This window comes from Manis javanica, chromosome 13 (assembly GCF_040802235.1).
Source record: "Manis javanica isolate MJ-LG chromosome 13, MJ_LKY, whole genome shotgun sequence".
NCBI lineage: Eukaryota > Metazoa > Chordata > Mammalia > Pholidota > Manidae > Manis > Manis javanica.
In genome coordinates this window covers 95,509,964-95,524,344 of record NC_133168.1, presented here as the reverse complement: position 1 = coordinate 95,524,344, position 14,381 = coordinate 95,509,964, and the positions used below count along the sequence as shown (strand labels likewise).

The following is a 14,381-nucleotide window of genomic DNA, read 5'->3' as shown; positions in this document are numbered from 1 at the left end:
GCCCAAGCTGCGCCCCAGTGGGGTTGGGGCTGGGTGTCCGGTTTGCTCTGAGTGGGGGAAGGGGGCCCTGTCCCGGGTGCTGAGGTTCTGCGGCTCAGCGCACAGAGCGCAGGTTAGGGTTGGGGCCAAGTTTGGGGCGCGTACGGTCAGAGCCGGGGCTGGGGCGCCATCCAGCCTGGGAACTGCATACAGTCTTTGAGGGACCCCAGGACTTGTCCCTTCTCAAGACTGGCAATGAGCCAGGCGCAGCCCCAGCCTCAAGAATCCCAAACCTGAAAGAGCCCACGCCCTTAGATGAGGGCCCACATCCGCACTGTTTCCTGTTTCTCCCCTAAAGTGACACCGTACGGGGGAGGGGGACACCGCGTGGTGGGGTCCCCACAGGCTCCGGGCTTAGGGGTCAAGGGTTCACCTCAAAAGCATCCTCTTGTCTAAATTGAGTCTTGGCAGGAACCCAGCCCCACAGGAGCCCCGGAAGGACATGACAGCGACGAGGGCAAGAATGTGGGCCCCCTGAGGCCCAGCAGTGCTGGCCCCACCCCCACCCCATCCTCCCCCTGCACCCCTGGCCTGGGTCCTCCAACAGGACTTGTTCCCAGACTTCCACTTCCTCGTCTTCCTGTGTCCTCGTCTTGAGGTCAGCCTACTGCCACCCAGACCCACTGCTGGGACCCTGTTCACTTTCCACGGCATCTTCTGAGCACCCACCCACCCTGTCACCCATTTCCAAGGCTTGCCTGCTTCTCTCCATCCCCATAGCTGCTGCTGCAGGCCACCTCCTCCAGCCCCTGGGTCAGGTGACAGCACCCCATGTCCCCACTCCCCCTGGCCCCCAGGCAGCCCCCAGGTCCCCAGACCCCCTGCCATCTTATTCTTATCCACCCAGCGGCCCTGGTGACCTCTCGGATGCCCACCCCACAACTCCCTTCCCTACTTAAAACAATCTCTGTCCCTTGGCAAACGTCCAGAGGCTTCAAGCCCCCACTCACTTAGCCCAGATCAAGGTGGACAGGGGCACTGGGGGCCCTGAAGGAACAGCAGAGTCCTACACTCAGACATGTGCTGACGGTCACCTGTCCCCAGGTGGGGACACAGTGCGACAGACGAGGCAGTGCCCACCTGCCGGTCCGGAGTGCATGGTCCAGCCATGCCCCCTCCCATCTGGTGGCTTGCTGCCTGGGTCCTGGCTGGGAGGTGGGACGTGGGGGGCTCAGATGGGCGTCCTCCGAGTGAGAGGCAGCTCATCAAACCTCAGGTGGGGAGGTGGCCCTTCCCAGGATGGGGGTTTGGCAGGGAGCATCCCCCAAATGAGAATGGGGAGGGACTTAAGGATCAAAGAACACATTTTAGAAAAAAGCAGTAGGGTGTGTGAAGTGCCGAGAAGTCCCTGAAGGTACAAGGGTAAGGGCACGGTGGTTAGGGCTGCAGAGTCGGGACCCACGCTGTCTTGGTGCAAATCCTGGCTCTGCTGTGTGACCTTCGACAAGTTACTTGACCTCTCTGTGCCTCACATCCTTCATCCACAAGGCACCATGGATAAGAAAGGCATTTATTCTTGGGAAGGTGGTGCTCATTAAATGTGTTACTGCATCTCAGACACTAAGAACTGGGCCCAGTTCATGTTGCTACTGAATTGACCCATGTAACAAAATTGTCAATGTTGGACCAGAATGTTACTGTGTTATCTCATGGATCTTTCTGTTCCTTCTCTCTCTCCCTCCCTGTCCCTTCCCTTCCTGTCTCTCCCTCCTCCCTCCCTCTCTCTTCCCTTCCCTCTCCCTGCCGCAGTGGGTGGTGGATGGCATAATGCTTTATGCATCTTGGTTCAAATCCCGACTCTGCCGCTTGCCTCCTCCAGCACCTTGGGACCGCGGGCTGGGCCTCTGAACCTCATTCTGCTCACCTGAGAAGGGGGATAATAATAGCAGGGGCTTTACCGGGTTGTGGGGAGTGTCGGAGGAGGCCATGCGTGGAGCGGCAGAAGGTGGTGGGTGGTGAGCCCATAATTAGGTCTGTGAAAATAGAACTGTGGGTGGGTCTGCCTGCAGAAGGCGTCTCTCCGGGCCAGATCCTCACCCCAGCCCGGGGCCCTTGCCAGCCTCTCCAGCAGCCCCAATAAACCAGGGGGACAGCGACACGCTCAAAACTCATGTGAGTGAGTGTGGGATGCAAGTGTGCGGCTGTGTGCAAGTATGTGACCTGTGCGTGTGTGTGTTGGGCTGGCCATGGGAAGTGGACATCAAAGGTTCCTGGGAGAAATGACCACCGGAATGAGTCTGAGGAAGGACCAGGAGGAGGTTTGCATGAGGGAAGGGCAGAGGGCAGGGGGCAGGGGGCAGGGGGCAGGCATGGAGAACCGCCAGGTGTGCGGGGAACCTGGACTGGGGAAGTGGAAGCCAGTGGCTGGCGTGGCTGAGCAAAGAGATGAGCTTGGTGGGGGCACTGGGGGCTGATGCGGGGGGCCGGGCATCGGGGCCCTGGTCCCTGGCTCTTCCCAGCAGACACCCACCCAGAGGCTGGGTGTCCAAGTGGCTGAGCAAAGAGGCTCAAGGTCGCACATTCTGGGTTCAAGTCCCAGTCCTACTGTGTGTCCACTGTGTGACGTGGACTACCTCCTGACCCCCTGGGAACCTCCGTGGCCCCAGGGTTAAGGAGCACCCACTGCGCGCAGGCACCTTGCCGGCCACCGTTCTTCCTCCAGCTGAGCCAGTGTCACTCAGTCCCAGTGTGCCAAGGAACAACCTGAATCGCCGGTCCCGGGAGCCCCAGGCTCAGCCGCCCGTCTGGCCAGCCTGGGCTAGGGCGCGTCCGGGCGCAGGATGACGACACCTCGGGCCTCCTCCAGGATGGCAAAAGGCCTGGTTTGAGTTGTGGTAAATCAGACCCCAGCCACTCTGCATCTCTGCCTCCCCAAGGCTCAGAGAGGGGAAGCATCTTACCTGTAGTCACACAGGAAGGAAGCAGCTGGCGACCCCAGGCCTGTCTGACTCCAAGGTCTGACCTCCTCAGCACACAGTAGGTGCCTTAAAGTCAAGCATCTTTAAACATGCCTTGGGCATGGAGGCAGAGGAGGCCATGGAGGCCTGGTGATGGAGTCTCTGCACTTCCCAGCTGGACCTGGCTCAGAGTAGGCAGCCGATAAACGCTTAGGATCTGAAGACCCACTGTGCGCAGAACCGCCGCTGGAGCCTCATGGACATTATCTCATTTGGCCCTATCACAACCTCATCAGCTGGGTACTATCACCGCCCCTGACAGAGAGGCAAACAGGCTCAGCAAAGTTGAGTCCTAGGCCAAGGTCGGCCAGGAAGCAATCGTCATGAGCTGATGGTGTTTTTGGTCCTTAGGCCTTGTTCAGAGCACTGTCCACACCTGTGCAGAGGCCAGCTCCCTACAGTGTGCACCTCCCAGTTAGCTGCAACGCTGGCCCCCAGGTCGCAGGCTGCACCAAATCAGCCTGTGGTCACTGAGCTCCTCGAGTCCCAGTGCCAGCAGCTGGAGCCTGACATCTCCCCTTCACCCTCGTTAGAACCCCGATCCCAGCCAGAGCTGCGACCGTGCAGTCCAGGGAACCTCTCTTGGGTGGTGAGCACCCCGTCGCTGGGAGGATCCAAGCAGGGGTGCCATGGAGGAAGGCTCCTACTCAGGTGAGAGGACCCTGTAGCTGAGCCTGGCGAACGCAAGAGCCCTGACCTCCTGCCTCCCACCCAGGAGGAGGGTGGGACCGGGGTCCCTCTGGGAAGAGGAGTCGGGGTGGCAGGGGCTGAGCCCTGACTGGCCTTCCAGGCACAGAGCCAGGTGGGGGGAGTCACGGCCCCTCCCCACCCTGACTCAACACGTTATGACAACCATCGGCTCCTGCAAGAGCACCTGGTAGATTGGGGGCCGAGCAGAGCAGGGCCTCTGAGCAAGTGGATTTCAGGCGATGAATCCTCCTGGCCAAAGCGAGGGGAGGGGGCCCGTGCCCGCGGTGGGGCTCCAAGGTAGGGTTTTGGGAGGGCCCAGGTGCTGGGGGATCTGACATCTGGGGACATGGCTGGGGAGGAGCTCAGACATGGGGAAAACTGAGACCTATGTGTTTAGAGAAGGGACCCAGGGTCAGGGGCAGGCATCAGAGTGGAGGCTGGGGTCAGAGGGGAAGCAGGACCTGGCCTTCTGGGGTGAGGCCAGGGATCCAGCATTGGTGGGCAGTAACTGAACCCCGTAAAATGGGAAAGGGTACAGTCTAGTGCTGGGTGGGGGTTGGCCATCTAAAGAGGGGACCCACAGAGGAAGGGTCCCGGCTCCTGGCCCCAGGTCGTCTCTCTGGACTCAGGTGTGCTGATGCTGAGGTGCGGGTGGAGGGGACAGCAGACACTGGGCTGGACAGACTTGGAGATGCACAGATGCAGAAATGGGTGAAGGCCTGGGGTGGGGTGCTAGTAGGCATGAAAGATGGCAGTGGGGGGGGGAGTGTGCAGAGGAGGCTGGGGGTCCACTGGGATCCTCTGCTTCAGTGTGGGCTCTGGACAGGCTCCTGGGACTTTGCAGCTCTGAGGGATATGGAGTGGGGCGGAGCCGGGGCCCAGCCTCACCCCGCACCCCTTGGTGCTCCCCCAACTCCCAGTAGAGTTTTCTAGGCTCCGCAGAAGGCGGCAGTGCTGTGGGCAGGGCATGCAGCTGGGGGTGCTGGCGCTGGTGACCGCGGCGCTGTGGGCCGGGCTGACGACCCTGCTTCTCCTCTGGCGTGAGGACACCCCCAGCCCCATGGGGCCCCCCTTCAGACCCTGCGAACCTAGGTTCCCCATGTCTTCCCCTTTGCCCACACCTGTTCCACCACCCCCCCGAGAGCCCCCTCCCCTCAGCACCCCCAACCTCCCACCCTTCCCCACACGGTAAACTCCAGGCCTCCATCCCAGCTGGCCAGGGGCGTGTGGGTGGCGGGGGCCCTGAGAAGCCCTTCCTTCTGCCTCCTGCCCAGACTGGGATGGTGTGCGGAATCTGAAGCATCTGGAAGAGACGGCTGCGTGGAACAGTAAGGGGCAGACGGGGGTGTGGGGGGGCTAGGACACCTTGTCCTGCTTCTGTCCCTGAGCCCTGTGGGATGCACTGAGCCCCAGGGTCCCCTCCCCAGGAACCGAGGGTCAGCCTGGGTGCCCCCTCCCTGGGGCTGCAAACCCAGCTGCTCCGAGATTGGGGTGGGCTCTGAGAGGGGCCTGAGGGAACCGCCCCCAAAATTAAAAAGCAAAAGCCGCAGTGTGGGTGGAGGTCCTGTCTGTGGGGCCGGGGTGCGGGGTGGGCTCAAGGACCGGCCTTCCCGCCTCCCAAGGACGTGTCCCTGTCCTGCTGCCCCAGTGTCTCAGGTTTCCAAGGACATGAGCAGACAGAAGGGTGACCAGAAGACCCAGAAATCCCTGGGTGAGTGGCCTCAGCTGGGGGCTTGGTGGGGGGCCTGGATTAGCACCTGGGCACAGTGTTCCAGTTCATTGGTTAGTTGCCACTGGGGGGGACACGAGGGTGGCCCTGAGGACGTGCTCCCGCCTGAACCCCCTACCCTGCAACCAGCTGCCCAGATGACACAGGACATGGAGAGAATCCAGGCGGAACAGGAGAGGCTGAAGGCTCAGGGTGAGAGATGGGGAGGGGCAGGCTCCGGAGGCCGGGGTATGGAGAGGCCGGGACGCCATTCCCGACCCCCGTCCTGCTCCCACCCCACCCATCAGGCTCTGAGCTCTCGCAGAACCTGGACGGACTTCTGGAGGACCTGAGCAGCCTCAAGTCCCAGAGTGAGCCTCGGGAGGGGGCCAGGAGGCGGGGAGGCAGGGGCCCTCAAGTGCCTCTCCGACCCCTGCCCCCACCCAATCACCCCAGGTTTGAACGAGAGGCGCACAGACTTGGGTTCACTGGAGAGACTCCAGGAGGAGGTGGCAAGGCTGTGGATAGAGCTGCGCGTGTCCAACGGTGAGTGCCTCTGTGCCCCGCGCATTGGCAGGTGCGCGTGCCAGCACAGGTGTGTGCAGTGGCTCAGGTGTGCGGTCGAGGCGTGTGCGTGACAGCGTGGATGGCATGTGGGGGGGGGGCGCATGGGGGACACGTGAGAATGCCCTTCCGAGTCCAGCTGCGTCCCCCCATAAGGCTGGGGTGCGGGCTCCCACACCTTCCCCCCAGGTGAAAGCAGACCTGTGTTTGCCATCGCCGGGGCCTCTTTGCTGCTCTGGCCATCGCAGCTCAGCAAAGGGTCAGCAGTAGGATGTCCACAGCCCTCCCGGAAGATTGTCAACCCAGCCAGGGGGCCTGAGGGGGTCACCTCCACGGCAAAGGGCAAGACTTAGGTGCTGCTGCCCGTGTTGAGGGCCACAGGGGTGCCCCGGCAGGAAGAGCAGACAGTGGTTAACCTTTAGCCTGAGTAGGAATCTGGTGTACTGCCCCGAAGTCCCCCACCCCACTCACCCCTGCTTTGGGGCCTTCCACCTCTGGGAAGCCCCAGCTGCCCCAGTTTAGCCATGAGAAGAGAAGGCTCCGCACTGGGTGTGAAGGAGCTGTGCCCTGGGATGGGGTGTGGCTGCGGGAATCCCAGCAAGAAACCCCTCTGGGGTCCCCAGGGGAAGGAGGGAGGAGGGCTCTGGGCCTGCCCAAGCCTGCAGATGGCCTCCCGATTCCTACCCAGTCCCGGGTGGCCTGGGGACTGAGCCCTGTCCCAGGGCTGTCTCTTGGTGACCGTGTGACATGCGGCCATGGCACCTTCCCTGAGGTTTTCTGTGCCCACAGACGGTCCCTTCCTGCTTTAGCACAGTGCACCAGTTACTCATCGCGTGTGAGAAGCACCTCCGGCTCTGCCCCGGGGACCCCAAACCACTGTGGACCCCAGGCCCCTTTAAGAGAGCCCACCCAAGCTGTGGAGCCCTCCCTGTGTGCAGGTCCCTTTAAGAGAATCTATTTTAAATCAGGAGTGGGTTTAACCTCCCACCTGGGGGTGCTGGCGGGAGTGACAGCGCCCGAGAGCATCCCTGGGGTGGGCGCAAGGGGAGAGAGACACCGCAGAGGCCCCAGGTGAGGCCGTAGGGACCCAGCCTTCCAGCCCCTCCCCAGCCCATGGGCTCTCCTGCTCGATCCCTCCAATGACAAGAACATCATCTGTTTCCCAAAAGTGGCCCAGAATGCTGGCCTGGGGGTGTCGGCGGCCAGGGAGGGGGAGGGTGCGGGTGGTCTGGGCCTCAGCAAGGCGGCCCAGGGGTTACAGGCAGGATGGTTGGGTAAGGGCGGGGCTGGCTGTCCTGGCGGTGGAGACCGTGGTGGTCTTGGGTCTGTGGCAAAGGTCTGCTGACAGCAGCACCACTCATGGCCGTGGTTTTGGGGGTTGACATCTGTGAGGGTGTTCGTGGCGATGCCACTGTTGGTTAAAGTGCCGCGGGTGGGGCTGGTGATGTGGTCTTGGCGCTGGTGGTTGGAGGGCTGCGGCCATGGGTTATTTATGGTGATGGAATGCTGGCTGAGGGGCTCCTGCAGGCGGGCGGTTGCTGCATGGCAGCCTCAGAGCTCAGGGGGACGAGGCTGCCTGCAGGCTGTCCGTTAGGCTCTGGGGTGGGTCTGCTTTCAGCCCGAAAGAGAAAAACGCTGCCACCCACTCTGCCCACTGTCCCCACGGTACCAGCCACGGTGCTCACCTCAGTGCCAGCCACAGAGCTCACTACAGCACCCACCACAGAGCCCGCCACGGTGCCACCCACAGTGCACACCACAGCACCCACCACAGAACCCACCACGGTGCCACCCACAGTGCACACCACAGCACCCACCGCGGCTGCCCCCCTGAGCTTCTCCTCCACCCCAGGCTCCATGTGTAACACATGCCCCCAGAAGTGGGTCAGTTTCCAGCGAAAGTGCTACTACTTCGGCGAGGGCCCCAAGAAGTGGATTCAGGCCCGGTTTGCCTGTGAAAACCTGCAGGGGCGGCTGGTCAGCATCCACAGCCAGGAGGAGCAGGTGGGCCTGGCTCTGCGGAGGGACGGCGGGGTGCTGGTCCCCACCCCGACCTCCCGCTCGGCGGGGCACCCAGGCCCATCCCCCAGCCCTCCAGCCCCGTCCTGCTCCCCAGGCCTTCCTCACCAAACACGCCAGCAGGAAGGGCTCCTGGATCGGCCTTCGGGACCTGGACATAGAGGGGGAGTTTATCTGGATGGACCAGAAGCCCCTGGACTATACGTGAGGAGGCGTGGCCCCAGGCCCAGACTCGGGGGGGGCTGTGTGAAGAGAGGGGAGGATATTTGGAGGCATGGCCCCAGGCCCAGACTTGGGGGGCTCTGTGAAGAGAGGGGAGGGTATTTGGAGGTGTGGCCCCAGGCCCGGACTTGGGGGAGCTTCTGGACTGCATTGGAGAAGGGGGGACAGGGCTTGGGGGGCAGGCGCAGGTTAGGGGGAGGGCCCAGGGAGGGTCTGTCTGGGCTGCAGGGACGGGTAGGCAGGGCCCAGAGTCACAGGTGGCGTGAGGCTCCCTCCCGACCCCTGACCTGCCTTCTGCTCCAGCAACTGGCGGCCAGGGGAGCCCAACAACCAGGCCCTGGGCGAGGACTGCGTGATGATGCAGAGCTCCGGGCAGTGGAACGACGCTTTCTGCGGCAGCCGGCTGGACGCCTGGGTGTGTGACCGGCTGGCCACGTGCTGACTGCCTGCCGCCTCAGCGCACCGGGCCCGCTGGGATGAGCTCCCGCAGCGGGCCCTGGCAGATCCCCGCCCACCTGCCAGGTGCTCCCCTCCGCGTCACTCCCCACCTTGAACACGGGGACAGCCGGGCCCACAGTGGGACCCTGAAGACCCCCAACTGAGGCCACATGCCTCTCTGGTGGTTAAAGGTCCCCATGACGTTTTCCCCACCCAAACGGAGGCAGCTGACCCATCCCCAGACCCCCCACCCCCACCCCCGCCACTGCCCCAGGGGCCTGTCCCTTGCTTCTCAGCCAGCCAGCACTACCACCTCCCTGCCCTGAAGAGCTCAGAGTTCCCACTCCGAGAACCTTCCAGGGGTCAGCAGGGGTCACCTCGGACCCTGGTGGGCTTCCTCTGCCACCCCCAGCTCACCGTCTGCTGGAGTCAGGCGTGGAAGCCCCCCAGCCGCCAGATGCAGCCCCGGTGTCTCCCCCAGGCCGGGCTGGAGGCACCTCCTAGTATGGGGAACTCAGCATCAGCCCTTGTCCCCTGTGTCATTGCAAGAAGCATTTACTGTGCAGGATTGGAGATGAAGCCTCGGGGGCCCAGGGGAGCAGAGATCTCCCCCGGACCCCCGGGGATATTGCAGGGCAAGGCAGCCCTGGCTGCCCAGGAGGGTGCAAGTCTGGAGGTCCCGGCCCTCCCCTGCCAACTCCTGGGGAGGCCTCCCCTGAGCTCCCCCGCCCTCCTGTTTAAAATGACAGCCCCTTCTCAAGCGCGCTGTCACCAGGGCGCTCTCCTCCTTCCAGTGATCTACTGATGCGAGAACGGGAGCTTCAGGAGGGAAGGAGGTTTTGTTTTCCGCTGTGCGCCCTGCATCTGGCTTGCAGTAGGCACCCACTAAATGAATGTCTGTCGAGTTGTCCCCAGACCTCCCTGAGTTCCAGAAAACTGCCTGGAGTCCCCTGGAAACCAAGACAAGAGGCAGTGACTGACGGCTGGTTCTGCACGCAGCCCCCTCCTGTTTAAATTTCCACCTTAAGGGCCCCCTCACTCTAAACATTTTGGAGCTGGTCTTGGGATGCTAGTCCACCATCCTCCCAGGTTGCTGGCTTGCTAAATAAAGCAAACTCTCTTTTTCACCAACATTTGTCTCTCGAGTCTTGGTATTGTGGGCGAGGGGCAGCACAACCTGGGTTCAGAACCGAGATCTACCTGTTACCGGGCAAGCCAGCCAGGAGCAGGGCCCCCAAGGGGCTGGGTCCTCACTGGTCCGAGATTCCACACGTTGCTTGGATTGGGGGTTGCATTAGGCTCAGGGTTGGCCCCGGGGTGGAGACAGTTTGGGGACTGTCCCAAGCAACCGCAGAGAAAGATTTTCATTTAGGGGAATTCTCCCTATCTGTCCCCTCCAGAGCACCGCGTGCCAACTTTGGCTTCTGAGTTGTTGAAAATGGAAACGTGCCTTGAGAAGAGCTGATGGGCCCTACGATGGATGAAGTCCACTGTCCCCATGCCCAGATTCCTCTTTCCCTGCCATCTGGGCTCTGAGGTCACAAGGACCTGCTGGGTCACCTTTTGAGTGGTGCCTCTAGGGTGGGAAAGGACTCTTAGGTGACGTCATATACCTGTCTCTCCCCTAAGAGATTGGTTTGGGAGGTTCTTCATTTGCTGAGTTTGAATTCGCATTTGTTTACATCAAAATGGGATCTTCCTCTCCCCTCTCCGAGCCCTTCCGGGAGGCTCCTGACCGACCGGCCAGGTTCTATGGAAAAAAACCCAGAACAGCCCCCGAGAAAAGAAGACAGCCCACAGGGAAAAATCAACTTGCTTATCCCGGGAAAGGACGACAGTGAAGAAATGAAAGTCCGAAACTTCAGAGAAAGAGGAAAGAGATCATGAAAACGCTCAGGAGCAGAGGGCGGAACAGACAGGACACAGCCTCGACCTGGACTCAGGGGGATCAGGGGCTCCAGTGCTGTTAGAAAAACCAAGAGCTATCTCCCCACGGGAGCCCTGGGTACACCTGACAGTGGGGGGGCCACTTGATTGACTTTCTACTGGATCCAAGCGCAGACGGGGCAGATTCAGGCCAGTCACCGGAAGGTGAAACCCGAGATTCTTCGAAGAAGTCTGGGCATACGCAAAAAAAAGAGGCGAACCAGTAAAAGATTCTATTAAAAGAAAAAGCTCTCATTTGCCAGAAGAGACAGGACCCTCTGGAACAGGAAGCCCTTGAGGGGATTCAGCCCGTTCTACAAAAGTCCCTAAAATATGGATTGATTCAGCCACGCCTTTCAGGACTGATTTGTCTAGGACTTGTGAGCACCTTACTGACAACTAGCCCTGGGGAATGCAGATGGGTTTTGGTGTTGGGACTTAAAAAGATGCTCTCTCTTGCATCCCAGCTGAGGAAAAATTGTATTCTTCACCTTCAAGTGGAAAGATCCACCCTCAAAGGCCACCCCCCAATATCAATGGGCTGTCCTTCCACAAGGGTTCAAAAATTCATCCTCGGTTTTTGGGGAGTTGTTGGCAAAAGATCTCAAAACTTTACAATTGGACCAAGGGATAGTTTTACAATACATGTGGGTGACTTGCTGATTGCTAGCCCCACTTCTGAAAACTAGTTGGAAAATAAAATATCATGTGGACTTCGATTCATTGAGCTGATTGTGGCTACAACGTGTCCCCACAAAAAGCCCCAATTTACAAAGACAAGAGTTGCATACTTGGGGTTTCAACTCCAGCAAGGCCAATGGATCCTGACGGCTGATGGCAAACCTTGCGGTCCCCCATAGTCCCTGAAAGCAGACAGCTCCTGGGGCTCCTGGGAATCGCTGGCTACTGTAGAATTTGGATTCCCAGTTTTGCACTGCTTATACGAGACTTTATATGGGTTGGATTCTTGAGTCCCTTGTTTGGACTAAAGAATGTCAGTGGATCTTTGAGAGCCTTAAAGCCCCCACCAGGTGTTGACTATTGTAACAAAAATAGGGCTCTTGGGTGATGGCTGGGAGATTGGGCAAATTCCAGGCCATCCTGCTGGACAACCCTAATGTCAGCTTACATACATCCACAGCCTTAAATCCTGCAACCCTGCTTCCAACCAGTTTGGAGGAGATGATGTTTATTCTAGCGGTCCAGACCTGACAGATCAACCCTGCAGAATTGTGATTGGGATGTCTACACTGCTGGAAGCAGCTACAGAGACCACAGGCACAACGGGAAGGATATACAGTGGTAACTTGACAAGAGGGTATTGAGATCAGTGTTCTGCCAGCATGTACATCTGCCCAGGAAGCAGAATTGTTAGCCCTCACTAGAGGCCTGGGATCATCAAATGCACAAGGGGCCAGAGATGCTTTCCTCGTGGTTCATGCTGATGAGTAGGAGAGGGTTTCTGACCTCTGGTAACAAGGACGTTAAATACCCAGCCGAGATATCTTGTTCGTTGGCACCATTTTCTTGCCTATGGAAGTGGCGATTACACACCACCCAGGACATGGGAAGGGCAGACTCTCAATTAGTGAAAGATAGACTGGCAGAGGTGGCAGCCACACGGAGCCAAGGGTTTTTGGTCTCTAGCAGCCCTAATTCTTCATCTGGACCTGTCTGACTTTAGGGGATGAGATGAGGCGAGAGTCAAAGAATGAGGATTTACTAACACCGATCCCATTTCTAAATGGAAATTAAATGACCATGGAGTAATGCTGCTGCCCGACTCCTTAAGACTAAGCAGACCCGTGTGAGGAACCACCGGGTAGAACTATGCGCAGACCTCTGCAGAGCCCTTCAGACACTGTTTTAGGGCTTTCTGCACTCCTCAAACCCAGGTTTGGATGGCAGAGCTCCTTTCAGAGTGACAACAGGCCATCGCTCCTTGAAACCAGAGATGAGACAATGACTGACTGCTGGCTCTGCACACAGCCTCGTCCTGTTTAAATTTCCCCCTTAAGAGTCCCTCACTCCGAGCACTCAGATGGTCTTGGTCCACCATCCTCAGGATTTTCCACCCATGCTTGTCCTTTGGGGCTTGGTCTTTTGGGCCGTGAGCAGCTGAACTTGACTCTGGAATCAGGCTCCGGCCTGCTGACAGAACTACGTGGCCATGGGCAAACGACCTTTTCTCTTGGAACCTGTGAAATGGGATGCTGGCTGCCTGGCTCACCGAGGGCGGGGGCTGGCTTCCTCCGTACCCCCCACCTGTGGAGTGGGGAGAGGTTCAGAGGAGACTTACTTGCAGCCCAAGGCATCCAAGTTAGAGCGGAGGTGACGGGAGCCTGTATCCCACAGCTGTGTTCTTTCTCCCCATTTCTCCAGGCATCCTCCACTGCTGAGCCTCCAGATGGGGATGCAGCGGGCTCTGAGACGCCATCACCAGGGTCCTGGCTTCCCCAGACCTCCCTTCTGGACTCTAGATCCCCAAATGCCCCCAGCTGTCCCCCGCTGGCCTCCTGACACTGCCCCCTCACCTGCGATCGAGCTGTACCCTTGGTGCCCTCCCCAACCCCAGCCAACAGCTATTTCCGGGCCACCCCTGTGCTACATGCCAGGTGCCCCATGGCTCTATTTATGCCGTTGACACTTACTACCTTCTTTGCGACATGCTGAAGCCCACCTGGCTCATCACCTCTGGCCGGGAGGAAACTGCCCCCTAGCCAAGCCACAGGAAAGGAGTAACCCATTTTACTTTTTCAACGAGGAATAGGTATTTGTGTAGCAACTGTATATTTAGAAATTAACTTTAAAATATTTAAAGCATCCAGGCAATTCTGAAAGGAACCCACCTGTTTCCCCTTGAGAACCAGGTGCAGCCCGCCTTGAGCACCAGCAGTTCCCCGGAACTTGTCAGAAATGCAAATCCTCAGGTCCACCCTGGAGCTGCACAGTCTGAAACTCTGGGGTTGGGGCCCTGCCGGCCCGTCTGGGAACGTTCTGTGCCCTACAGCCACGTTCCTCAAAAGAAAGTACACAGGATGCCTGCCCTTTCCCTGTTCACCATGTAAGAACTTGTTCGTTATGCTTCAGAAGATTGGAGACTGTTGAGAATTAGGCTTGGGGTGGATTAATGATTGTGCATTGAGTCCCCTATACAGAATTTTATTGTTGTTAACAACCATATGATCAATAAATATGAGAGATGCCCTCTCAAAAAAAAAAAAAAGTACACAGGAACCCCCAGGGGATCTTGCTACAGCTCAGACTCCAAGTGGGTGCATCTGGGGTGGGCCGAGGGCCTGCATTTCCCACAAGGTCCAGGAGACACTGGCGTGCTGCTCTGGACCACACCTTGAATGCAAGGGTCTAAAGCTGGGCTCCGCAAACCTCCATCCACTGCCTACTTCTGGGCACACAGCCACATCCACCCTTGTGTACCTAACTGCTGTCCACACCCCAAAGAGCTGTAATCGGACATACAGCTGGACATGAACTATTCACTATCGGGTCCTTCACAGAAAAAGTGTGCCAGCCCCTGGTCTGAAGTTGTCTCTTTCAGCCTGATTCCAGAAAGTGCCAGCATTTTCCACCTCCCAGCCACACCAGCATCTCCCACTGCTAGGTTTATTTCAGGGCTGCCCCTGGCCTCTTGAACCCCAACACTATCCGAAAGCTCAAACTGGGTCAGACCTGCCCTTTTCCCCACCCCACCCCCCAGCGCATTATAAACAAGCTCCGCCTTCCTCACCAGCTGAGGCAGGGACCTGGGTCATGGTACATCTCTGAGGCCCCCCACACAAGACACAAGACACTTTGGG

At 59.1% G+C, this 14,381-nt stretch overlaps 1 protein-coding gene across 10 annotated transcripts; it reads left to right on the top strand.

Annotated features, from left to right (window-relative positions):
* Positions 1-1,805: 1,805 nt before the first annotated feature.
* Positions 1,806-9,768, top strand: LOC108388309 (low affinity immunoglobulin epsilon Fc receptor). Of its 10 annotated transcripts, XR_012124529.1 has the most exons (12): positions 1,816-2,151; positions 3,530-3,647; positions 4,607-4,726; positions 4,961-5,014; positions 5,335-5,397; positions 5,545-5,607; positions 5,703-5,765; positions 5,851-5,940; positions 7,577-7,962; positions 8,075-8,181; positions 8,503-8,721; positions 9,432-9,768. XR_012124529.1 is itself a non-coding variant. In XM_073220450.1 (11 exons), exons 2-11 carry the CDS (start codon positions 3,626-3,628, stop codon positions 8,620-8,622), a joined length of 1,062 nt encoding a protein of 353 aa, XP_073076551.1. In that variant the 5' UTR covers positions 1,806-2,151; positions 3,530-3,625; the 3' UTR covers positions 8,623-9,768. The 10 variants fall into 10 exon arrangements, 9 of the variants coding, with proteins under 9 accessions (XP_073076551.1, XP_073076553.1, XP_073076549.1 ...); XM_073220450.1 differs by having other exon boundaries at positions 1,806-2,151; positions 8,101-8,181; positions 8,503-9,768; XM_073220448.1 differs by having other exon boundaries at positions 4,610-4,726; positions 8,503-9,768.
* Positions 9,769-14,381: the final 4,613 nt, after the last annotated feature.